This window comes from Seriola lalandi, unplaced genomic scaffold (genome assembly GCF_002814215.2).
Source record: "Seriola lalandi dorsalis isolate HSWRI2012SDOR001 ecotype SW California unplaced genomic scaffold, Sedor1 jcf7180002054911, whole genome shotgun sequence".
In the NCBI taxonomy this organism is placed as follows: Eukaryota; Metazoa; Chordata; class Actinopteri; order Carangiformes; family Carangidae; genus Seriola; species Seriola lalandi.
The window spans coordinates 796,531-823,347 of NW_019525463.1; the positions used below are offsets into that span (position 1 = coordinate 796,531).

A 26,817-nucleotide genomic window follows, 5' to 3' on the forward strand; every position below is an offset into this window, starting at 1 on the left:
CCCCATCGGCTACAGTAGGCCCGTAGGATTGAAGGTTGAATGGATCGGCTCTCTCTTTGAGCAGCCAGCCTTAAAAACCAGTCCTAAACACGCACAAAGAAAAAGAGTGAATGGAGGTGACATGCTTTTCAAGTCTATGTTCTACTTCATGTCTTTGAATTATTAATGAATCTGACACGACTGATGAAAAGTGTTCAATTGGTTCTTTGTCTTCACCCGTCACAGAGAATGAGATCAAAACAATGAAGTTAAGATATGCCTCGTTATTTTTGTTGTTTTTAATCTGACCTGAATATTATCATCACACAGTTTATTTTGCTACTGAGTCACTGACTCCCCAAGTTTGGAGTTTGTGGTGTGTGGTTGCCTCCACCTGCTGGTAGTTCAGTGGAATTCAATGTTTTTTTGTTTTTCTTTCCCTTCGCTGCAGTCCTGTCAGCTTTTCATCAACGTGCTGGTCGAGTCTCCATCTGTCGACTACCACACATCGCTGGCCCAGAACGCTTTGCAAGTGTGCCTGACCCACCCGGAGCTGCAGAATGAAATGTACTGTCAGCTCATCAAGCAGACCAACCACCGGACTCCGCACAACTACTCCCTCACGCAGGTCAGACCGTGCACAGTGAGGACAGATCAGACACAGATGAAGTGAAAGAGACTCTCAGTTAGCCTGTAACTAACAGTATTTCTCCTCCTGTAGTGCTGGCAGCTGTTGTCTCTGTGCGTGGCTCTGTTCCTTCCTCAACAACATTTCCTCTGGTACCTGAGACAGTACCTGCAACGCAACGCTGACCCAAGGTGAACGAACTCAAGCCTGCAGCCTGCCACTGATCCCTAACACTATAGCAGGAAAACTAAAACCTGTTCTGAGGCAGATTTTGGAGCGTTGTTTACACCTCCATCTTGTTTTCCCACACAGGAGTGAGGTAGGGAAGTACGCGGTGTACTGTCAGAGGTCCGTGGAGCGGACGCTGCAGAACGGAGAGCGGGAGGCCAAACCTTCACGTATGGAGATCGTGTCCATCCTGCTGAGGAACCCATACCACCATTCACTGCCATTCAGCATCCCAGTCCACTTCATGAACAACACCTATCAGGTAACGCATACCCGCCAAAATACTACAACTAAATAATCCTGTTTTTCCCTGTCTCACTTTGACGGATTCAAACACATTGCTTACTAAAGGCGTGTCGACTGTCTCGTCTTGTCTCGTCTTGTCGTGGTCTGAAAATAGCACTGCATTAAAAGAACGTAAGGTTTTGAATTGAGGGGGATGTGTTGCTGCAAATACCCTGATTAAAACATCCAAGACTGAGAGCGAATCAGATGCCAAAACACTGAACATAGTGGTTAATAAAACCATGGGACAACGTTTTATCACTCCTTAAAGTTATCATGGTGACAATAAAGTTTTACCCTACATCTTAATGAACACAAGGTAAACAGGGTTATTTTCAAAAATACTCTACAAGGAATGTTTACCAGTACATATTTGCAGTGCAGTGCATTGCATACATTCCCTTTTAGATGTAAAACTCGTAATAGCCCCGACATGTTACTCAAAAATTCAACCATGTGTGTTGAGCAAGCTGCAGATTCTCCTCAAACGGGAGCTATACGGTCAGCTGATCATTTCAGCACCACCTGTACTGTAGGCAGACGCCACGTGCCCCAACTTGTTGTTACAGCTACATGTGCAGTTCCAAACTATTACTTTCCTTATCACTAGGTGGCACAGGTTAGACTAAACCTGCAGGTCTGTGTTGTGGTTCTGCTGCTGCACGATATCGTCACCACGTGTCCTTTGTTTTCTCCCGTTCTGTAGGTGGTGGGGTTTGATGGCTCCACTACGGTTGAAGAGTTCCTCAACACACTGAACCAGAGGATTGGCATGAGGAAGCCTCAGCTGTCTGGGTTTGCCCTCTTCACCGATGATCCGTCTGGCAAGGACCTGGAGCACTGCCTGCAGCCGTTTGCCAAGGTACCACCATGGGTCACCGAACATAAGTGGAGGGAAGAAACCCTCCATACACCACTGAGGCTGTTGGCTTTCTGTGGTGTATCCAGCCAAATCATTAGTCTCATGTTACCTAATCATTTAGAGGATCAGTAGTGAGCAGTTCAGGATTATTTGACAAATTGTGGATGTCCAAATTTTTTGGGAAACGGTAATTTAATTCGTCAATCATGATAAAAATGGTGCTTCAATTTTATTTTCATTACCGTTACTGAAACTGTTCCATCATGTTTAACAAGCCCGCAAAGTGAAATTTATGAGTCTTATGGGGCTCATACAGGATACAGTGTTTGGTTGATGGAGCCAGAGATGAGGTCGAAGTGTCCATATTGTCTGACTTTAGACTCACTTGTTTGCCTTTTGTTAGATCTGTGATGTCATTTCCAAGTGGGAACAGGCACTAAAGGAGCTGCACCCTGGGAAAAACGAGGGGACACGGATTGTTCGACTGACATACAAGAGCAGGTAGGATTTCTATTGTCAGATCTGGGCTTTTCAGGATGCAAACAGGTTCACACATATGCACACATTACCTTGGCATCTCTTATTATGTGGTCATAAACATCTGTCCAAAGAAACACAGAACACACAATGAAAGCTGGTGATGTGATATGTGTTATGTGCCGTTTTCACTTCTTGCAGGAGTTTAAAGTGCCAGGGTTAGATTTCCTGCTTCTGTGAAGTGAAGCGAAGTGAGGTGAAGTGAAGTGAGGTGAAGTGAAGTGTGCATAATTCCATTGTTTTTTTTCTCTTTTGTGCAGACTGTGTTTCAGATCGCAGGTGAAAGGAGAGACAGAGAGAGAGCGCCTCCTGCTGGCGTACCAGGTGAATGATGAAGTTCAGCAAGGCCACTTCCCTGTGAACAAAGAGCTGGCTCTTGAGGTGGCTGCCCTCATGGCACAGGTCTGTAAAGATCGGGTCAAGATAGATATGTAGGTTTTTATTGGACTGAAAAGACTTTGTTTTGTCGTCTATCATGCTGTAGCTTATTAAAAATGTGTGTTTTAAAACCAGCTTTCTCTTTGACCCTCTCTTCTTTCGTTTCTCTTCTTCCAGGTTGAACATGGTGACTTGGAGCGACCAGCTGCCTCCTCTCCCACCGGCTCTCCTCAGCCTAAATCTCAGCTGATTCTCCTGCAGGCCTTGGAGCGCTTCTACCCCAAACGCTACAAACAGGACTGCAGCTCAGAGCAGCTCAGGTAAAACAAACTACTACTGCTGTGCAAATAATAAATGCATCACTCCGCATCTTCTTATCTAGAACTTGAGAACCTGACGTCCTCAAATTAGTGGTCAGATCAGACACCAGATTCTGTAGGTTGTTTTTGAGTTATGAATTTACCCTAAATAATTCAGATACAAATGATATTTAAAGCCCCCAATGTTTCTTTTTTCTTCTTCCAGAGACCTTACTGAGCGTCTGGCCACTAAGTGGTCTATGCTACGTGGGTGCAGTGCATCCGAGTGTGTGAGAATATACCTAACTGTGGCTCGGAAATGGCCCCTGTTTGGAGCCAAACTCTTCAGTGCCAAGGTAAAAAAAAAAAAAAAAAAGAAGCTTTATAGAATCCATTTCTCTCATTGTTATTTGTTTAATGTTGGTTTCTATTTTACAAACTTATAAAAAACAAGAATGTGTCCTTTATACAAATTTATCAAATGTAAGTCATCCGTCGTGCTTGTGAGGACCGGTCGGACCAGTTAGAGACTTGGAAGAAGACCTAGAGAAAAATGTGGTGTTTCCTGGTGTGACTTACACCTGTAACATGAACCTTTGTTTCCTCTGTCCACAGCCTGTCCCCCCCTCTCCTGTTGAGCAGAGCCAGGTGTGGCTGGCGGTCAATGAGGATGGACTGTGTGTGCTGGACTATTCAATGGTGAGTTACAAACTGTGTAGAGCAAAGACCTCCATCAGCAGAGGCCATGTCTGTCGTATGTAGTTGCATGAAATATGAAAAAAAAAGAAAATATTTATTGAGAACATTTTAGAGGATTTTGCTCTGATGTTTCCATTTGCTTTTAGTTTCAAAAAGTGAACTTCCTTTTTACAGCTGCTGTGCTCAGCTGGATAGGCCACAGCTGTAAAGTTTTGTTGACCCATTGGTCTGGAATGATTTTTATTCTGTGGTGTTTTGAAACACCAGAAATCCACAAGAAAAATAAAATAGCCAGCCTCCGTTTTTGACATTCTTGACCCTGACAGATAGCTGTTCCAACATGTAAACACTGTTAAAATGAGCTCTGTAATTTGCAGCGGCCCATGTTGAACCGTTTCAGTCTTGGTCTGGCTGGCCGCGTTGCTCATGTGCTCCCAGAAAGTCAGAGGAAAAAAAATCCAAAGTGAAATTGACAATAAGTCGCTGGGAATTATGTCACGCTTCTTCACACTCAATTTGCCCCTCAAAGAAAAGCAGAAACCAAAATGATTTCCCAGATGAATTCCAAGATTTATTCTAGGATCAGCAATAAAATCTGAACTTTCTCCTCGTTATATTCACTTTGCTGCAACATTTCACTCTGGCAAATGCTTTCATTTTCCAGCACACGCTGGTCACATACTCCTATCAGTCTGTGATTACCTTTGGTGGCTGCCGTGACGATTTCATGGTGGTTACGAGTCAGCAGAGGGAGCCCGGGGTCGGGAAGAAGAGCGTGGAGAAGCTGGTCTTTGCGATGGCGAAACCAAAGGTACGTCTCCTGTGTGCATCTGCAGAGGTTTTCAGTCTGATTGATTTGTGGGTGTTCAACTCATCCACTCATTGAGCCAACTGGAACACCTGAACACCACCTCCTGTGATTGAGAGATTAAACAGTTAGTTACACTGAAGGATAAATGGTCAAATTAGCTAAAAGTAATGAATAAACAACTGAAAAAGATAGTATTGTTAGCTGAAGTAATGTTTAAATGGTTAAAATTACATGTCAGATTGAAACCAGGCTAACACAGATAGCTAAAAGTAATGGATAACTAGCTTCTACTGCTATTAGCACAACTGCAGACTTCATCAAGGCTCAACACTGGCAGAATAAATTGTCACAATATCCACTTTTCTACAATTAAAAGAATTAAAAAACATCCAGGTTCAAATCAATTCCAATGAACACACTGGGAACATGACTGGTGGTGTCGGTGATGGAGTACTTGAGTTCATCTGATAGGGCTGTGTGGGTACGTCTTCACAAAAGGCTGGGAACCGCTGATCTAAAGCGTCGGCAGCTGAGGTGAAAGGAAATGCGGGTGGTTGGATTGAGAACTGAAGAGCTGTGAGGAAGCTGTAAAGATAAGGGGGGGAGCAGTGAGCTCTGACTTTCCCATATTCACCTGTTTTCACGCAGCTGAACGCTAATGGAGAAAACAGGTTGTTTATCTTCTTTTATGTGCAGAATCTCTATGGAGCTTGAACAGAGTCACATTACTACTGTAGGTGAAGCCAGTGAGGGTGACCTCATTCTTCATTGCGGATCAGTCGGGTTTCTCAGGTTTTCACATCTCCTGTGAACGATACAGCGTCTCCAGCTCCCCAGAACCCAATGAAACACAATCGTATTATGATGTTAAAGCAATTAATCGTGATCCGATCTGATCCGCCCTGTGTGTGTTTGCTCTCGTCTCAGATACTGGAGCTGACTCTGCTCATGGCCAGCTACATTAACCACTGGAACCCCAGCCTCCCATCTGCCTCTCCCCAGCCCCTCGGCCACTGGGACGTAGACAGCAGGCACTTTCCCGCCATGAACTACACCACCAAGGGCCCCACACTACTGTGAATTCTGCAAGCGACAAGAACAACACAGACTGTCTGACTACAGGGAGGCTCTGTGACAGGTTACCTGTAGTCCGCATTCGCCTGAAGTGCGTCGGGTTGCAGGTTCGGGTTTTCCATTCTTACAGAACAGGTACTTGGAGATTATTTTTTTAAGACTTTCTTATGAAGATTTAGATTTAGAAATGTTAGGTTCGGTCTTTTTAGACTGTTTATTTGTACAACTAAAGGAGTGTTTCAACTCTGCTTAAATTAGGTGTAAGGTCACGTTCAAATTCATTGTTGAAAACGAACGTTATTACTGGTTGCCTCTTGTCACACTTCCTTTTCCAGCCTTTCAGATCTTTCCTGAGAGCCTGGCTGGTTGAAATACAGTGTTGTGTGCCACTGTAAATATTCACCATGAACTGTCACACATACTTGACAATGAACCAGAATTTAAATACATTTAAGAGGTACTGTGCAATTAGAAAGGGACTGATAGGATATGCAAAACTAGAGATTCATAGATTTTAGTGTCTTAATTTGATATAATCCACATCTAATATTACTCTAATTTAGGGCTGCAACTAACACTTATTTTAATCAATTAATCTGATGATTATTTTTTCAATTTAATCTGTGACTCCTTTAGTCCATAAAATATTAGAAAATGGTAACAAATGTCTTTCACAGGTTCCCAGAGCCCAGGTTGAACCCCAAAGATAATGAATTTAACATCATAGAAAATGCAAAATAAAAATCACATTTGAGTTGCTGGAACCTGTGAATTTTTGGCATTTTTGGTTAAAAAACGACTTAAACAATAAATGAATTATTTGTTTTGTTTTCTTCCCATTGACTAATCAGTTAATCAACTCGACCCCAGAACAATTTGATTTTCCTTATAAAACATGGGGGCAAGGCAGCTTTTATTCCCCCAAAGAAATGAAGGTCATATTTAACGAACCTTTGACAATCCTTTCATACTTTTTTTAAAGTGTAAGTTTATATTTAGCCCACTTATCTAGCATTAAGCATTAAAACATAACTGAACATATGTGAACAGTTTTGCCCAGATCACCTATTAATGTTATATAACAGGTACTCAATAAGGTAAATGGGATTGAAAAGGTATATAACAGTGATAAACTGTCTAATGTCTAATGAATCTGTGAATTTTAGCAGTGCAGTGTCTTCACACGTCAAGACATTTTCAGTGTTTTAATAATCAACAGTTGAATAACAAAGGATGCGACAAGTTTAAAAAAGAGCTAGCAAAAATATTTTGATGACTTGAACTGTTTTGGATCAAACCACTGTCATGCTCGTGTCCGTTTTAGTTATTTATTCTATTTCCAACAGTTTTTGGCTTTTGCTTAAAAGAAAATGATTTCACACAAGTGTCACGTTTGTAGCAGAGTAATTTAAGAGCAGAGTGTGTCTGTTACTGTACCTGTACTAGAATGTGTTACAGATGTTTGAAAGATGGTGTCTTTATGTTGCCTGTGCTGTATGTGTGTGTGGTAATAAAATAAATGGTACAATCCTCTGTTAGGTTTTTATTTGTTTTTCATTCTTTGACCTACTTCTCATTAAATCTTAATTCAGTCTATTTTATACCTAAAGGTCAAATTTATAGAACTTGTACTTCTCTAATGCTACTTTACTCTTCTGCTTCACTATATTTAAGAAGGAAATATTGCACGTTTTACTCCTCCACATTTATCTAAAAGCTACATTCACCAGTTACTTTTCAGATTAAGTTTTTAAATACAAAGTCACACATTAAATAATCAAATTGTCTTCAGTATAATGAGCTGTGTTCCACTGTTGCGTATTACATGTGACAAAACTCAAATCAAAAACACAATTTTTCAGATCTGCCCCAAAATCTAACAGGTTCTTCCCTGGCCTGTGATCCATCCCTCCAACAAGGTCACTGCAAATTGGTTCAGTACTTTTTGCGTTTACATTCCTTTTCCTGATGAGACTTTTCCTTTAGTTACGTGAATGCAAGACTTTTACTTGTAATGGAGTAGTATTATGCTGTGGTGGTACTTAAGGATCTGCGTTCATGTAGCAGGTATAATTGTTGAAAACAATGTGGGTACGAATGCTTCTCAGTGATAACAAAAAAATCTAGCCACGTTTTTATAGTGCTTCTCAAAATAATGTCAGTCCTTGAATGCATCAGTCATTTTCTTGGCCTGTTTTCTTGTGCTGGCTTTCCCTTACAAAACACATTTTGCCAGTAAGTATAATCTATTCAGGAAACACAGGGTTTATGCAATAGCAACAAAATTAATATTTCAGTCATAGCTCCTTTTTAGAGAAAAAAAAGAAAAGAACACTGGTTCTACACACCATGTCACTAAAAAACTTCTTCTCTCATTCAGCACATCCATAAAGTAAATACTTACCCTCTGTGCTGGTTGTACACAGTCTGCCCAGTCTGCATGTTTTACTGGAGTTGAGGTTGTAGGGGTGGAAGCTGTTCTGCTTTTTCTTATCCAAGGGGGTCAGAGTGGTAATGGCATATTCCTGCCAAATATATGCTGTAAATCCCACATTTTTATAGCTTGTCTGAAGCTCTGTTGTTCCATGGCTGCTCTTATACAAAATGAAATGCTCGTTATAGGGCTCACTGCTGAAGTTCTGCGTGCCTTCACTGCTCATCAAAAAAGAAAATAACTTCTGTCATCTTTCCATGGTGCAGTTATGCTCGTGCCACGTGCTTTATAAGAGTTTAAATCAAACTGAATTTAAAGTAAAAGATTCCAGTGTTATGGTATAGATGAGAATTTTGTTACCCTCACAATATTTTACTGGCTGACTGTGTCACTATGCATGTTGTATGAATTATGATTTGAAAAACAATATTTACCTTGAATAGTGTGTATACAGAGGCATGTGTGTGCATAGCTTAAAACTTATTTTAGATCATAAAAAGCCATGTGTTCTTTCTCACAGGCCTCCAGTGAGATGGCTTCTTCCAGATTCATTTCACTAGGGTCTTTCATTCATGAGATATTTAATTGTAATACTTTATTTTACTTTATTTCACTATCAGTTAATCTGCTAATGATTCTTTTTTTAAAGTGATGGGTTGATTGTACTATAAAATATAAAAACAAACAGTGAAAGATAATTAAAGTTAAAGTATCAAGAGTACAAATTTACTCTGACACCTGAAGAAGTGCATTCAACATCTTGCAAAAAGTAAAAGTACAATAGAATCGGCAAAATGAACTTCAAGCATCAAAAATAGAAATATTAATTTTGTAAAACAGTCCCATCAAGAGTGTTATGTCACTAAATATACAGTATATTAGTGTATTATTTTTTACACATTCATTAACATATGAGCAATATTTTTGTATTTGCAGATGTTAACTACTTGGTGGAGGAAATGTAGAGGAGTAGAAACAAACATTAACATAAATAATACTCAACTAAAGTACAAGTACCTCAAAACTGTATTTACAGTAAGTTCTTTTATTTGATCAGTCCTATTTGGACTGACCTAGTGACCTACTGCCCTTGTGTACAGTAGCCCAGAGGTGGAGGAAGTACTTATATTTTTTACTTATGTAAAAGTAGTAATGCCACTCCGCAAAAATACTCTGTTGCAAGAAAAAGTTTTGCATTCCAAATAAATACAAGTACAGATGTATTATCAACTAAATGTAATTAAAGTATCTAAAGTAAAAGTACACATTGCAGAGAAGCCCATTTGATAATGTTATATACATCTTATTATTGGAATATTATTACTGATGCGTTAATACATAAGCAGCGTCACCTCGACCAGCATAACACTCTTCATACGTATTGTATCTACAAGGTTAATATGTAAAGTAAATAGTTACTATAGTTTTAAGATAAATGTAGTGGAGTAAAAAGAGCAGTAACCTTTACCTTTGAAATGTAGTAGAAGTGTGAAGTACCATAAAATTAAAATACTCAAGTAAAGTACCTCAAATGTTAATTAATTACCATAATCGGGTAAATGTACTTAAGTTACTTTCCACCACTGCAGCAGCATTTAATGTAAATTGACAGTTGTACTGCATAACATCAAAAACATGCTGTCACAACACTGGTGTCAATTCACAGTAAAACTTTAATTTATTCACTTTTAGCTTCAGCATTTATTGAAATAACATGACCTTTGTGACTGTTTACTTTATGTTGATCACTGGCCATGGAGAGGGGTGGTGGGGTCAGAGTTTATCTATTTGTTATTTACAGTATTCAAACACCCCATTGCTGCGAGGCAGTGGGAGGGTAAATGTGATCCAGCAGTTTGTTGCTGGTAATTGATTCCATATTAGCCTAGCCTAGCACTGGGAGCACTCGGAGAGATATTAGTGCTGCGCTTTCTCCAGCGTGGGCGCAGACACACTGACTGAACCCGACGGGACGAGCCTGAAGTTAACCGAGGGACTGTACTCACTACACCGCGGGAAAAGGACAGGTTGGTTGGGGTGTTCACCAGCGCTGAAGCACACCGTCACACTGCCTTATGTCACGATATGAACTACTATCAGTCTGTTCTCAGACGGCTAAGTGTTGAGAGCTTGCAACAGCTGTATTTCACATGTTTTCTTTGGTAGGAGCCTGACACAGTAAAAATGACAGCCAAAAAGCCGCAGAGCATGCTCCGGGAAGCCTCCCATCAGATCATTGCCGGTGGATCCGCTGGTAAGTCCAACAATTGTTTAACTTCAGTACTTTAAAACCATTGATTCGGATTACACAATAGCTCTCAAAGCTGCATGTTGCTAAGTGAGCGTAACACAGCGACGTGTTAGCCAATACACAAAAATGTAGTCGCGCCCTCATCAAAGAGTTTCCCACAGACAGGACAAAATGTTTCTTGCCGTAGTCGCACATGCGTGGCTAATAGACACACGATTAAATTATGTCCTCGGCGGAAAGTCTGTGGATCAAAGATCATACAAGTGTGGCCAAGATAGTTCTCTCCCCCTCACAAGCTGGAGCTGTGTGCTTCAGAAACAACTGCCGGGACAGGAATTTTGCCTGCGCATGCGCACTGCTCTGTCTGGATGATTTATTTTTGTCATTTATTTGAAAGCAAAGATATTATGTCACTTATCATTTTGACACATGGCTTCAACTGGGCGGGTAAAAAGTTTCATTATGTAACATAACTTGATGATACATTTTAGACAATAGTAGCTGCATATTTTAAGTAGGCCTACCTATATAATAAACTATCTATCTATCTATCTATCTATCTATCTATCTATCTATCTATCTATCTATCTATCTGTCTAGCTGTCTAGCTGTCTAGCTGTCTAAATACTAGTACTGTGCCTCAATTTGCACCCAAGACATCCAGTTCTTAGTGGCGTGGTTTCCACAAGATGTTGGAAACAGTCCTTTGAGATTCTGGTTCATGTTGGCATTATTGCGTCACAGCATTTCTGTCAGCTACGCATTCATGCTGCCATTCTCCCGTTATACCACATCCTAAATGTGTAATACAAATATATTTGAAGACAATCTTCTTGGTATGTCAAGTTAACAGTTAACAAAAAATTATAAGAGGGGCTGATTCACATCAGAGAAAAATAAGACATGACCGAAAGCCATGTAAAAGGGACTACGTTTTCACGTTAGCATTGTTGCAACACAGCTTTCGGCCACTGGTGGCGGAAGTGAGCACACAGCGGCTGTGTGGCACTGCGGTCAGTGAGTGAGGAAGAATTGTGGCGCCATGTTTAATAATTTGTTTGAACGTTAATGGTCTATTTGTAAGTGTGAACATGGTTTCTTGCTGGGAGCTGGTGGTGGTGGTGAACGTCGCTTGACAAGAACTTCGGCCATCGTTGCATTTTCAAGACAAGATGTTATAAAACGCCCTCTGAGCAGCGCTACGTCCTCAGGGCAGGTTGGACGCTACAGTGAGTTGCTATCGAAAGTGAGGAGACCACCGGGGCTAGCTGGTTAGCGTGCTAACTTCAGTAGAAGAAAAGATGTGATGAGACAAGAGTTGATATTGGCGTTGTTTACCCCCGCTGGAGACACCTCTTGCCGAGTAAAAGAATGAGGTTTCATGCTGAACTCGCAACGTTTCTTCTAGACTGGTAAGTAAACAGCTGTTAATGCTAACGTTGGATTTGTGGCAATAGCCAAAGTTACAAATGCCTCCCTAATGAGGAAATCCTTTTCACCTGTGTTGTTGTCTTTAAGATTACCAGATTGACTACACATGGCAATTTAGTGAACTTGAGAAATGTTTTTGATGATGATGTTATCATCTGTCCAATCAACTCGGTACACATGTTAGTAACCTATTGCACCATGACAAGCATTCAGGTGCACCTGTTAGAGAACCTGTGCAACTAACCAATTCAGATAAACACCTGTGATGTAGTTGTGACACAGCCTAAGGAGGCCCTTACAGTACGCTTCTTTCAAAACAATTTGAACACACAGACTGCTTATAATACCAGAACTTGCCGGAGAATCATCACGTTTTTAGGTTGTCTTCAGTGTCAAAGTAATTGATTGATAGTTGTCAGTACATTTAATGGTAGATATGAAATATGAACTTTAAATACCGAACTCTGCCGGGTCTTACTTCATTTCCCCAAATGTGCACAAATAAACGGAAAACACAGGATTGCTCTCTTACATGAAAAATAAAAGATCGCGCTACTTTTACAAAGCGTGGGCGGGTTCTACGCTCTGTTTTTTTTTTTGTCAATCTAATCTGGCAACACTGGTTTAGATGTAGACTACAGTACAGACTGAGCTCCATTCATAAAAGAGGCTTTGCCTAACCCGGAAGTGAGCAGAACTCAGTCCTCTCGCTGCTGTACTCTACAACTTTAAGCTTCACAAAAAAAAAACCCCTGCATTCCCTTTCCCACTGACTGAAGTGTAGTTAACGTTGCATAATATGACTGAGACGTTTGCCAGGTCCTGTTTGCTGAAGCAGACGGTTAAAGACAGAGACACAGACGGAGAGGGAGAGATAGGACAGCTGGTGGAGATAGCGGGTAGAATTTCCTGACACCTTAACCCCAACCAGAGATGTAGTGGAAGAGGAAACCCACCTTTAGTCTAAACTGTGTAGGTTTACTTTATGTCATGTAGACATGAGGCAATCACTTTAATCAGGCGTTGAAGATTAAGAAAACATGAATGATAAGTTTGCAGAAGATATAACTTCTTTTGAATCAGGTGTTAGATGCAGTGTCTGGAAGTTACTTAATGCTGCACTCAGTTACCAGTTTATTAGTTGTCCCTAGCTCATCATAGCCCTTCATTAAATCCCACTTTCAAGAAAGTTACAAAGTAAAGTGTCACAATATCACAGGACTCGCCCACAACAGACTTGTCTTTGTATAAATATGGACACGTGGAAAGAGTTATAACATGCCTGCACAGTGAAGTGGAGGCATGTGCTGAACTGCAATTTGCAAAAAATTGCATAGTTGCATCATCCTATCTGTTACGACACATATGTCTATAAAAAATCCTTAACTTAAAAGTCTATTAAAATATCCTAACAGTAAACAGATGTTGATTGCATGAAAAAATAGTGAATTCTCCTTCATGTAAAACTCTTGTTATACACACAGTATGTGAAAGACTGTACTAAACCAAAGTCAGGGTTCATAGTTAATCATTTTACATTCCTCATCTTGTGAGAGAACATAAGGTTATACAGGTGTGTCCTTGTAACTTTTCATTCCCCTTGTATTGTAGGATAAGTGATTTATAGACAGCAACTACAGTACTAACTACAGTAGACAGTTGAAATCTCTCTGTTGTTGTCAGAGGGTCTGCTGGTGTGAAAGGTCACTGGTTTGAGTTTTTGCATGGGTTGTCGTAGCAAATGAGTAACCATTTACCCTTTTATAAATTACTACTGTGAAATTTTCGTCTCATTAGTTATTCAATACTTGAAATGACTTGGTGACTGTCCTGTTGGAGTGAAGTGTCAGATTTGCGTTCAAATGCTCCATGCAGAATTCACTTGTGATGTTCCTGTAATATACCCAAAGTATTTGTGACTAGCACATATTTATTGTGTCAGTTTTTGTTTTCAAGCTGAACGAGCCAACAGCTGTAACCAATAAGAGCCACAAAACATTTCCTCATGTTTTTATTCTCAGTGTTGTTGCTGCGCTTAACTCACCAAGTTGATCAACTCTGACTGAAGCCTGGTTTTTGTCTTTCTGTCCATAGTGTTCTGCTGTCTTTGGCATATATTGTTTTCATATTCTTTACTTTTAAGAGAATTGTTAGTTGTTGTTTGGAGGATTGTTAGTGGGGTAGTGTACTTTTACATATTTAGATTTCTTATTCAAACAGCTAAATAGGCATAAAGTATCTTTTTATATCCCGTGACACAAAAAATGACTTTAATCAATACCAGTGATTCAACAAATGCATAAGAAATCACTTTCCCAATTTGGTTTGTGGTAAAGACTAAATGCTTCCCTCCATCTACCACTGGTGCTGCCTGTGAAGCACAGAACATTTCTTCTGTTTCTTATATTACTCTCTGCAACATTTCCCTTGGTTCTCTGCTCTCTGTAGCTTTCTTATCTGTCTCTATTGTGGAAATGTGATGGTGGTCTGCTTTGGTTAAAGGGGTGATTCAGATACCATGTCATTGATGTTGCAGTTCCTGTGGTTACTGATAGAGGATGGCAGAGGTCTTGTATTCCTTAAATGAGAGCTTCACTAAACTAAACTTGTCATTATCTACCTCAAATCCATGTTACAGCCAGTAGGAATTTATATGACTCCTGGTACTAAGGGGGGGAGGCTGTGGCTCAGGCGGGTCATCCACTAATCAGAAGGTCGGTGGTTTGATCTCCAGTCTGCGTGTCGGAGTGTCCTTGGTCCTTGGTCCTTACTGAACAAGATACTGCCCCTGATGGCTGTTCCATCAGTGTCTGAGTGTGTGTATGGGTGTAATGTATGAATATGTGAGTGAATGTGGTGAGTATTGTAAAGCACTTTGAGTGGTTGATAAGACTAGAAAAGTGCTAATACGTGCAATCCATTTACAATTCAAGGAGCCTCTCAGTTCTCTCTCATGCTGTCGAAGTTAACTGCCTCATTTTTTTTTTTTACAGCTCCAAAAACTCATATGTTAAAACTCTCTCAGCTCGTACAGTATATTCCAGGTGTTTCACAGCCAAGTGTTTGCACCGTCGTTCCAAAAGTCCAATATTGACTTTGCACATTCACAATGGTTTATTTAAGAACAAGTACCAGTGGCTGCCAGCAGTAGTAAGCAAAGTGTTCTGGCTCTTGTGCTATTGACTGTGCACAAGCAGAGCACAAAAAGAGATAATGGGCTGCTTCAGTAAAACAGAGAAATGTGCTGGACATTTTATGTACCATATAATTGCAATTTACGATTTTCATTGTTGACTGATCCGCTGGTTAAGTTATTAAATGTCAGGATTGGGCCAAAATCTCCCTCTCAGTTTCATAAAGATGAAGGTTTCATCTTCCAATTGCTTGTTTTGTCTGACCAACAGTCCGAAAATGAATTTACAGTCAGATAAAAGCAGCAAATCCTGTCAAAGCAAAGCTGGAAGTAGGTGATGTTGGAAAAGAAAAAGTACTAATACGATTCATATATAACAAAAAAAATTGCCAATTCATTTTTTGTCCATCAATCAATTGAATAATCATTGCAGCTCTGATATCAAAAGGCTGTATCATTGTGTGTTTGTTCTTGCAAATTATGTGCCGGCAAGTAGAAAGTAAATTACAACTTCTAATTTGGCAATTAATCCTTTTTTTAAATGCTGTTTTAATTAACACTCTAATAATTCTGAAGTGTTCAGGCTGTGACTTGTTTCAGGTGATGTTTTTATGAGAACTTGGGTGTCACAAGGACTCTGGCATTGCTGCTTGTCCCTGTCTGTTTACACGTCACGAGCCCCCTGGGTCTGACAACCTGCTGTCCTGAGCCCCCATCCAGAGGCTGTGGGGCTCCTGTCTGTCCTCACCAGGGGTTGATGGGAGTGTGCAGGGGACACAGGTTTTATACCAGAGCAGAATGGACCTCAGTGTTTCTCCTCACCTTCGCCTTCTCTCTACAGCATTTTTTTCCTCTCACCTAGATTCACTTTTAACGAGGATGGAGAGAGACGTGTCATTTGTTAATTTATGTGCGACCCGGTCATAGACACCAGTTAAGGGTGAGAAAGCTGCATTGTTACAATGTAAAGTCATCTGAGCACAGTCTGACCTTCTGTGGTGCAATCCGGCACCATGCAGCTGTGTTTTACCTTTGACAGGTCAGTGCTCTGACGGAGCTGCACTTCTCTGTACAGACAGGTTGTGAGGAACTCATTTTCTCTTGCTGTTACGCTGATTGTGTGTGTGAAGTATGTTGAGTGCCTGTTGGAATACAGCATGTTGGTTTTGTGATATTGGAGGACATTTTTTTTGTTTTAGAGCTGAAATCATAAGTCATAACAATTCTTTTTTTTGTTTTGTTGATAATTGAGTTTAGTGTTTTATTTCCTTTTTAATTCTTATTTAGTTGCAGCTTTGTAATAGTGAGGCACCAGGATAAATGTTGGGTGTTTGCTACATGTAATTTGGGACAGATAAGGAAGAAAAGATGTTTCTCATAATTATGCACATTTGCATTCATTTTTTTTTTTTTTTTGGTCAACTATTTTTTATCTTTTCTTGTCCTTGTGAATATTTTAAGAAGAGACAATATAACAAGTTTAGAAATCAAAATTTGTAAATTATAGACTTGTCAGCCCTGCCATGAGGGGTCACAGTTACACTGCTCTATTTTAAGGAGACCTGTTACCATTAGTTGATTGATAGAATAATGTATTAGTTGTTTCTGTCATTTTATTAGCAAAAAAATATTTGTGGATTTCTGCCTCTCAAATGAAAGATTTGAAGGTTTTTTTTTGTTTCTTTATCAAAGTAAAAATAAATATTATGGGATTTTTGGACTTTTGGTCAAACAAGACATTTGAAGACATCACCTTTGGCTATGTGAAGTTGTGATGGTCATTTTCATCTTTTTTTATTCATTTATTTTTTGACATTTCATAGACTAAATGATTAATCGTTTAATCAAATAAAAAATCTGCAGGTTAATTGATAATGAAATGAATCATTAATTGCAGCCCTAATCAGCCACAAAGGTTGGGAAACACTGTCTATTGGATAGTAAACTGAATATCTTTAGGTTTTGGACTGCTGGTCAGACAAAAGAAATTATCTGATTTAGCCCAAAAAATTAATCAAGGAAATAATTGGCACATTGATCCATAGTGATCATTAAATGCAGTCCTGATATTTACTGATGTTTATTTTATTCAGCAGTTCATATTTGTGTAGCACAAGGAATGAAGCTCTGTAAATTCATATTTTGACGTCCATTCATATTTTGTCCACAAGGTGGCAGTAGCTGCATACTGTATTTCTTTTCGTGGTAAAGGGATGTTACAACTTTTTAGAGGTTATATTTCAGTTGGAACTTCAGCAAACGGGGAGACATTAGTGATGGATGGGTGCTCTGCAGAGTAGACGGCTCACAAGTAACGATGTGCTGTTTTGAAAAAAAGACAACAAAAACAAACAGTAAGGTGAATTTAAATGATGGACATAGGGGCAGAAAATAGTCATTAAAATAATACTGTCATTATGATTGAATACACAGTGAACCAAATTTAAGAACAGAAAATGACAATCTATCTAGTTACACTTCCCCCGCTGTAATGTTTTCTCTAAGTCCTTTGTTATTTCCTTGTTAGATGTTTTTTTTAAACTCCATGAGTAAATCGATCCGTCTCCAGTAAATGGACTGTAACGACATGAGACAGACGCCCTGCGTGTGATTACTGCGGCTCTGCCTCCAGACTGTCAGAGCCTCGCTCAGGCTGCACCGCAGCTCTCCTGCTTTAATTGGTTTTAAACAGTGAACCTGAAATCAGTCGGGAAAGAACAAATAAAGCCACTTAGCCTAAATGAAGGAGAGGAAGAAAAGAGGAGAGGAGAAATCAAATAAATAAAGTGTGTGCATGAACATGTGTGCAGGGGGGTTATCCATTGACAGAGATTGCACTTAGCAATGGGTGTTTTTTTTCCCCTCCGCGATTCCCGAGTGGCTGCACCAATCACAGGCGAATTAGGCCTAATATTTATTTCCAGAAACAATTGCGCACGTTTCAGCGGGGCTTTGATTGAACTCCCGGCGGACATGTTGTAGACAGATGTTTAGATGACCTCATGTTTGAAGTAATGTTGATTCTGGATGGGGTGCTTCTTGGCCTGTTCCTCTAAATCAGCTCCTTCTACCTCCCATCTTTTCTCTTTTTTTTGGTCTTAGTCTTGGAGGGCATGCGGAGGCCCACGTCCCTCATATTTAATGTGTGCTTTGGCTCGCATTAAATAGCGCCCATTTACATTTTCTGTTCCGTCCTTGACAGACACATGTCCGTGCGTGGGGGTCGTGGATGGCTTGGTTAAAATGAGCCATGATAGTGGTGAAGGATGGCTACTTAACCGGACACATCTGTCTTTTGTTCTCGGTGCTTCTTTTTTTATACGTGTCTGTCTCAGAATGAGGCCAGGATTTACCATCGAGGCAGCGTTTTTTTGACATGCTTGTAAACGTTAGAAGAAACGGCATCGATTATTAAAAATACGACCGATAATCAATTTCATGATAGAAGTGATGTCAGACATTAATTTAAGTAAATTTCTGCAGTGTCTTTATGAATAGATTGCCCGCTGCAGGGTGTATAATTAAAGTAACCCCTCATTTAATATGGAAAAACTAAAACACACCAAGCATCACTTAAATAAACACAAAAGATTTATTATCTTCGTCAACTAATTACCGTCCTCTCTAAATGTGAATGATCACAATGTCATAGGAAATTAGCTGAATGCGAACAGGCATTAAGTCTAATGGTGGTCTAATTAATACACTACAAATGTCTCCCGTCCCAGAATAGACTGTACAAAAAATTTAAAATGGTGATGATAAAATAATGAATGCACAATTTCTGCGGCTAAGATATTTTAAAGCAGAGGCATAACTGAATGAGACGGTGTGAATCATTCGTCATGAAATTAAATTATATTTTATTACATTATAAGGGGCCTTAGGTTCATTTTTAACATACAAAATAATGTTATAAAAAAATATCAAACATGTCCCTGAACTAAATATATCCAGAGGCAAAAATGCCTTAAGTTGGTGGCTGCTAACGTGCAGCACACACACATCATTATCAACCCCAGGGGAATATTACGGGGATTTTTCGTTAGGAACAGACGTGAGTAACCTCAGCTCACACTTCTGCTGTGAAAGACTTTGGATGCTGCTCTTGCCGTTTGGCTGACTTTCTGTGCTACAATCAGCAGTACGCCGAAGAAGATTCTCAGTTACGCGGGTCGGATAAAGTCAAACAAGCAGTTCCTAATGGCTTTCTGTTAAATCAGAAGAGTCTGAAGAGCAGCGTTTCTGTTTAAGTTCCACAAATATTTCGGAATTACATTTATATAAAAAAAAAAAAAAAAAATCTAAACATATTTTTGTTTATATAAATAAATACAAAACCATTACAGCAGGCTGCATGCCTCGTAGGTTTATCTATTATGTAATGCCAGCAGCAGAATCAAAAACGCATGATGAACGTTTCAGCTGCGTGTGCAGGTGAGGCCGCTTGCAGCCTTATGACAGTTTTCAGACGATCATCTTCGCTGTGAGCTGTGAGGCTACAGGCTGTAACAGCACCAGTGCATCAGCTGCGTCGACGCACACAGTCTGGACCGAAATGAAAACGGGTGTCCCAGTTTAGTGAGGGCCTGTGATGTGATGTGATGTGATGTATGAGCTCCAGCCGCGCTGCAGACGTTATCTTAATGACATGATTTATGAAAACGGTTCACTGGCAGAGTTTGAGGGACCGGAGGAGGCCGAGCCTCGGGGAGGGAGACTGAAGTGAGTCCAGCCAAGACTCAACGCGCAATTACGGGATTGTACTAGCTGGAGCTCGCACGCGCACGGTCAGTAGAGAGTGAGAGAAAGAGAGAAAGAGAGAGAGGGAGGCCGCGTGCACTGCAGTGACTTCTGAGTCAGCTGTTGTTAGTCAGGGACCGAGTCCAGCGGGTTATTGGTTTTAGGTGCCACACAACTGCATCATTAATGACATGATTGCATATAATATTACATTATTGCATCCATTATTACCCTTAATATCATTAAAAAGCTAATAGGCTTACAAATGTTCAATAAACCTTTGATTTTAATTGATAATAATTGGGCCAAGTTAATAGTAATAGTTAAATATTAGTTTTTCCACAAGGCAAACAGTAGCTATAAACAATGTGGTGCCCCAACACATATAGCTTACTGTAATACTGTCATATGGATTTACATTAAAAATATGAACTGCTAACTGGGGACAACTCCTCATGGTGGTTGCAGTTGGGATATATGAGATGATTTGGTGTAATGATGTCACAAAATGAGCCATGACAAGAGCATGATGATGCAAGGTTACATAATTTCAGGCTCCCAGTGATAACATATTGGCCTAATCACGCTAATGTATTGTTAATTTTGTAAATGGAAAGTTATGAATATGCTCAAGTTAATGAATGGTTTATTTGAAATTGATGTAGAGGAGCGATGTGGGCATTTCAACTGGATGAACATAACCAGTCATGAGCAGTAATATGATGATGCTTCGTCGTATTAAGTATCATATGTATCACATATATACACCATTGATTTACAACTGTCTTAGTCAAGTCAGAGCTCACGCTTTTCATAATGGCCTGTTGTTAATCTCATGGTCAGGCACGGCAACACACACAGGACATACATGCAAGTTCCTAGAATAATAATAATAATTATAGTGCCATGGTAAGAGAGGAATCAGGAGGATAATTATGATTGCTCAACATTTTTTGGTGCTCACTTTCTCTGGATCATTGCCTCCTATTTAGAGGTACCAATTATTAAAACCAGGACACTGCGCTGCAGGACGCTCAGTGGAGCTGATTTTAGATTGTGGCACTAAGTATTTCATCGCATCATCGCATGATTTCATACAGCAAACAAAGGTCCTCTGCACCTTTCGCCACAGCATTCCTCTTCTACAAGTCATTATTATGTGTGTAGAGGGGAATATTCAGCACGAAAAAATCAGGCTAAACTGGGACAGAGGACAGATGTAAAGTAAGCGTTGTGATCACTCAGACGTTTCATAAAGTAAAAAGTGAATGCACAGTGCAGCACATGGCAACAATAATATAACTGGGAGGGAGATCAGCTAAACAAGCTATGCTTAATTGAGCACTCAGACTAAGTAGTCAAGGGGCAAAGAAAGAGTGACCCTGTAAGAAAATGAAAGTTTACAGTTGTGAGAAGTGTGTGTGTGTGTATGTGTGTGTTTTTGCATGCATCTGGGTTATGTATTCGTGCAAAGGAAATGGTTTCTTGTGCGTGTGTGGACTATGTTTTCATGCCACGAAATGGTCAAGTGCACGTGTTTGTTTGTTTGTTTGTTTTTTGCGTGTACGTGCATCCAAGTGAGAAATTTATGCCGGGAAATTGGATATAATTGTGTGTGTCTGTGCATGTGTGCACATGCATCCAAGGAAATTGATATATTTAAATGTGCGTATATGTGTGTTCGTATGTGTCTGGATTATGTTTTCCGATGGTGTGTATATTTTTAAGTTCAGCTCTTTCTTCAGCCTCCTAATTAAGTCACAGTTGGAACAAGCTTTTCCTCAGGAAGGATATTGTCCGTCTTTTCCTGCTGACTCAGAATCTCAGTGTTTGGATGTTTGATAGGACCTCACTGCCTTTAGGGTTTTGCAAATAATAAATTTGAATTGCTAAATCACAAAAAATCAACTGTTTCAAAATTTCTGCTTAGCCACTCAAGAGCTGCAACATGCCCTCTGTTTATCCTCTACCGCCTTGTTCCTCATGAACAGTGACGTGTGTTTAAAAGCCTTGAATTGGGCATTTAACTTCCTGCCCTATTGGTATCAGGTCAGACACATGGGTCTGCTGCACTGTGGTAGAAGTAACCGCTGGATGGGTTCCTAATGCTGATTTTTCAGGCTCACCGGTTTTTGATCTTTTGTTTAATAGTTTTTGTTTTGTTTGAGGAAATCTTTGAAAAAAGTCAAGGCCAAGGCAAACCTCATGTTATTTCTACTGAATCTGATACACAATTCAAAAGTTCAGATACGGTAATTACAAACCCTCCATGCTCCTGCTGTAAGCGCTGAAATATAAATAAACATAATAAGTACTGTCAAAAAAACAAAAACAAAACCGGACAAACTAAAAACCCTGAATTACATAGCTGTATCCGTGTATATGTATTTGTGTGTGTGTGCGTGTATGGATGTGTGCATTGTGTGCGTCTGCCCTGTGATTCTCTGGATGAGCTGGAAATTTACAACACAGGTTTTTACAGTAAGCCCCAGCCAAAAACTGTAATTCTTTCTCCCCTTTTAGCTCTGTAGTTGGGAGACAGGCCTGCCCACTTTGGGTTAACTCTATCAAGATGAACAGCATTTGGACCAGTACAGTAATCATAATGTAATTTGTTGTGCTCATGGGCCAATTTGTGTCGTTTCAGAGGATACATCCCGTGCCTGGTGGCCGTGCTCGAGCATGTCCCGGGGCAAGGCTTTAATTAGGGAAGCTCAAATTTATAGACACTTTGTATTATTTCTGATCTTGAGTGGTTGGAGGATGACATACTTAAGAGAGGGACGCTGGCACAGGACGAGGAAAAATTTGATAATGAGAAACAAAACTGAATGAAAGGTCATGTTAGGAATTTGTTTACCATTTCATTATCATTTTGAAATCAAAGCACACACAAATCTCACAGTCTGGAAAGACCTCATAAAGAACAGTTAGAGGTATGCACCAGTTCTCTTTAGTTTGTTTGAAATTAGACCAAGCGATGGAGATGTAAAGGAGCTGCCAGGCTGTAGTAAAGAGCAGTGTGTTATTGTGTTAATGTTCATCAGTTGGGGAAGCTGCAGCCCTAAGGATGAACATCCTGCTCCTGCAGTATGTTCTAAATTATCTGGTTTTGATTTCTGATTGGAGAAAAAAGGGTAAAAGATATGAGGAGAAAAGAAAGTCAAGCTTTTTAAAATTTGGCATTAATTTGCTGCACAGCTATTTAATGAGGATTAAAATGTTTTGCCTTGAGAGCAGAATCTGATCCAAATATTTCATGAATACGATGACTCAGGCAGAGTGACTAGAGGGCAGAAGTGAGCTATATTGCATTTGGTTAATCCACCTCAGTAATGTATTGAGTTAAGTTTGTACTGTTCCCATCGGTACTTTCAACAGTGAAGTACAGTGAAGTTGATGGATTTTAAGGTAATACGAAGATTGATAACTTTGCTGATCCTTTCACATGTATGCACAAATGATTTCACTTATGCGCGACATTCAGCTCTCAAAATATGAGATAATCCCCTCACATCTGTGTTTAGTTTGCCAGAGGTATCATTGGAAATGTTAATATTATCAGCACAAATGACTTACACAGCAGACGCTGTCCACATTTATTCTGAAAGGCCTCCAAGCTTTCATTCAGCACACTGATTCTTGAAATTGTTTTACTGCGCACCAAGGTCCAAATCATGACTCAGATATGACACAGGCGGTATTTTCTATGGCCTGTGTGAGTTTTAAAACAAGAGGTCACACTGAGATGCGTTTAGTCGAACAGAGACCACACAGGGCGCAGGCCCAGCAGCTCTGCTGCGTTTGAAGCCGGTCCAGGGGGAGAGCAGTGGCCGAGAAATGGGACGGAGGAAGGTTAAGTTATCAGCAGTCTGACAGTGCGAGCACTCAGCTGAGCAGCTCTGTAATCAGAGGCTCTGACAGATGCTTTCTCGATAAGAATCCCCCAGAAGCTTTGCAGGAACACACAGGCGGCCAGCTGTTTCTATAGTGAGGCACTGATGTTGACGTCTTCAAAAGGATGACATGAATCCAACAATAACTGTAGCTGAGTTTGTCTCTTTTCAAGACATGGCACAAATCTCCCTCGAGTCCGGTGCATATGTATTAGAACAGGAGAACTTTATTTTTTTTGTTGCTTTCCCTATTTGTATTCTGACTTGGAGGTTGGAGGTTTCTTTTTCCAGCCTGAGTTTGTGTTTTCCAGGTTTGCACCTGGTATGTAACGGTTAAAGGGGAATTATCAGTCAAAATTTTTCCTCCACCTTTGCCTGTACCGCACAAGAAGAAATCTTTTGAGAGCTCCATTGGTGTTCTGGTCTTTCCTGAATTGCGGTACTCTCGGGTGTGTTTCATAATGGTACTTGGAGCGTTGCAGCCTGATATATCGTACCCAGGGGAGAATCTGCACTCTGCACTAATCTATCAGTCCCCAGCCGGAGGAACGCAGAATGACACGCTCAGGCCTCTGCGATTACGGCCCCCCATCATATTCAAAATTTACTTAAAATTGATGGTATGGTTTTTTCTTTTTTTTTTTTTCCCCAAAGAGGAAACGTCTTGAGTGATCATACACAGGCCATTGCGGTTTTGCAGATGTTTTTATTGTGATTACTTGAGGAAATGTTTTGTTAGTCAAACCTTTTCTGTATTATTATTTAACTGTAGTTCTTCAGTCATTTTGTAAGATGCTGGGTAAATGGAAGAATGTAAGTTGATCAGTTATTAGACACTTTCAATAGTTCATTGATATTTATATTACTTGGAGCTTCTGTTTTAATACATTTATTATTCCAACAGAAATAATTATTATAAAAATATTACTCCTGCTAATTTTAGCAAACTTTACTTTCTACTTGATACAATAACACTGTGGCTCTTGGTTTTTCTTAAGTGGAAAGGAGACAAGGTAATTACCCTCGGGGCAATTAGAGAAAGGGGCTGAGGGAGTAGCAAAGTCATTTTCAAACCCAAACATCCTGGTCCAAGGGGCCGGAGTGGCTGGACAGCCTCCTGGAGGCCGCTGGCTGGCTCGCAGGGAGCCGTTCGTGGGGAAGCGGATCAGGGTTTGTTTTCTTTCTCTGGAGGCAAGCCTCTGAAACTTCTGCCAGATGAACAGCACCTGAAACGCAGCGGCTCTCCCACCACCGTCAGTAGAGGGAGTGATTTACTGTACTCGGCCAGGCATGCTTGTGTGCATGAAATCCTTTAGTCAGCTTCATCACACTGTAAGCAGTGTAGTAGATCAGGGAGGAGGGAGGTTGTTGGTGGTTGAGGCTCCAAATATTATTTTTCTGCAGTCGTTTTAAGGTGGCTTGAAAATATTTGTGCGCACCTATAAACCTGCACAACCCACATAATACTGCCACTATTAGTGTACTAAACACTATGTAATATTGATACATAATGTGGACATATGAACCTGAAAAGCAATTAGTTTCAGTGGATTCCAAAAATGTAAAAATGGTTCTGAATTCATACTTTTCTTTGTGACTTTTATTTTGGCATATAATTAACCTGCACTGAAATTGAAAAGGATAATAATGTTTTTGAAATGGCATAAATCAGTGTTAACTACCTTACAAACAATATTAGTAATTTGTGAATCATAGAGTACTGATCCCAGAAAGAGAGAATAAAAATCTTTGTATACTTCAGCTGATAATAGACAAATGCAGGTGTAATAACAAAGGAGGATTATTTCCAAATTTGCTGGAGACGTGAACTCAGAGTTGAAAGCATTAGTTGATACATTGATTAGTTGACGAACATAGAATTTATCAGCAACTGTTTCGATAGACACTCACTTGTTCCTGCTTCTCAAATCTTGAAAATCGCTCTTTTTTTTTTTTTTGTTGATACAAAATTCAGTATCTGTGACTGTTGGTCAGATTAAAGAAGCAATTTGAAAACATCACCTTGGGTTTTAGGAAATTGTAACGGCCATTTTTCATAATTTTCTGACATGTTGTTGACAGTTGACATGCACAAACAAATTGATTTACAGAGAAAATAACTGACAAATTAATAAATTGTGAAAATAATTATTACTTGCTCCCCTGAACTCCCTGATGCTGAAATCATTGTTGGAATTGTTAGGATGTGAAGGTGGATTTATAGGGAGTAAGTACACGATGAAGCTTATTTGCCGGCTACTGCAGTGCCTGCCGTGCTCATAGAGAGGACTTCGTAAAAGAGGACAGAAGATGAAAAATGAGTAGAAAGAGTTAGGAGTGGCAACAGAAGACAGCGTTGGCACTGTCCGCCCATCTTTCTTATCCAATTGTGCATTCGATTTGAGAATCAGTCCGCAAGCTGAGTCACAGCACTGACAGTTCGGGCCAGAGAGCGGTTCAGAAGCTTAACGGCTTCTGAGTGATACCCATCAGGGAAGAAACGGGGCGGAAAGCTCTGCATAGAAACCCTACATGAAAAATTGAGCTTTGTGGGAAAGCGAAAGGAGAAACGGGCGTTTCTGCATGTAGGTGAATCAAACGGTATTTCATCTGAGGCACTGAGCTGACTAAATGACAAATGTAATCCATTTATTAGTCATTCTAGTGGAGCCGATCCCCTCCCTTCCATACATCTATTTAGTGTAGATCTATAAATGTGTCCTGTGAAAAGAAATGCGGAGAGAGAAAAGAGAGAGGGGGCTCATATTTGCATTCACAACTGAATGTGAATTAGTCTTGGCCTCTTGACAAGAATCTCTAATGAGCAAACACTGGATGACATCATTTTGAGGTTTGCAGGGAATTAGCTTGATTAGAATAACCCTCCACTCTCACCTTGGCTCAGGCATCCAACTCCTCTGCAATCTGCCTGTCAAAGCCTCTCTCAACTCCTATGGTTTGGGTTTGAGACTTTCCCCCCACACTGTGGTGTGTTTATTGTGGAATAAGTACATCTAAGGAGGAAAGAAAAATGAGTGCTGGTGCTGACGTTCGTTTAGCTCGATTTTGTTATTTTGTTGAACGTTTTTAGCTGTTAACAGAGGTGGAATGTGTGTGTGTGTGTGTGTGTGTGTGTGTGTGTGTGTGTG

General features: G+C 40.1%; 2 protein-coding genes across 2 annotated transcripts in view; both read left to right on the forward strand.

The window, feature by feature from the left end:
- The window catches only part of plekhh1 (pleckstrin homology, MyTH4 and FERM domain containing H1), a 33,881-nt gene extending 26,568 nt beyond the window's left edge, over window positions 1-7,313 (forward strand). The window contains exons 20-30 of the mRNA XM_023430791.2: window positions 431-607; window positions 701-798; window positions 920-1,097; window positions 1,827-1,982; window positions 2,386-2,483; window positions 2,780-2,921; window positions 3,075-3,217; window positions 3,423-3,552; window positions 3,812-3,895; window positions 4,560-4,706; window positions 5,634-7,313. Of these exons, the coding sequence (XP_023286559.1) occupies window positions 431-607; window positions 701-798; window positions 920-1,097; window positions 1,827-1,982; window positions 2,386-2,483; window positions 2,780-2,921; window positions 3,075-3,217; window positions 3,423-3,552; window positions 3,812-3,895; window positions 4,560-4,706; window positions 5,634-5,786 (1,506 nt within the window). The 3' untranslated portion in view covers window positions 5,787-7,313. The remainder of the gene's footprint in view (window positions 1-430; window positions 608-700; window positions 799-919; window positions 1,098-1,826; window positions 1,983-2,385; window positions 2,484-2,779; window positions 2,922-3,074; window positions 3,218-3,422; window positions 3,553-3,811; window positions 3,896-4,559; window positions 4,707-5,633) is intronic.
- A 2,781-nt stretch (window positions 7,314-10,094) lies between these two features.
- Window positions 10,095-26,817, forward strand: part of slc25a21 (solute carrier family 25 member 21) — an 86,848-nt gene continuing 70,125 nt past the window's right edge. The window contains exons 1-2 of the mRNA XM_023430740.2: window positions 10,095-10,241; window positions 10,381-10,468. Coding sequence (XP_023286508.1) covers window positions 10,399-10,468 — 70 coding nt within the window. The 5' untranslated portion in view covers window positions 10,095-10,241; window positions 10,381-10,398. The remainder of the gene's footprint in view (window positions 10,242-10,380; window positions 10,469-26,817) is intronic.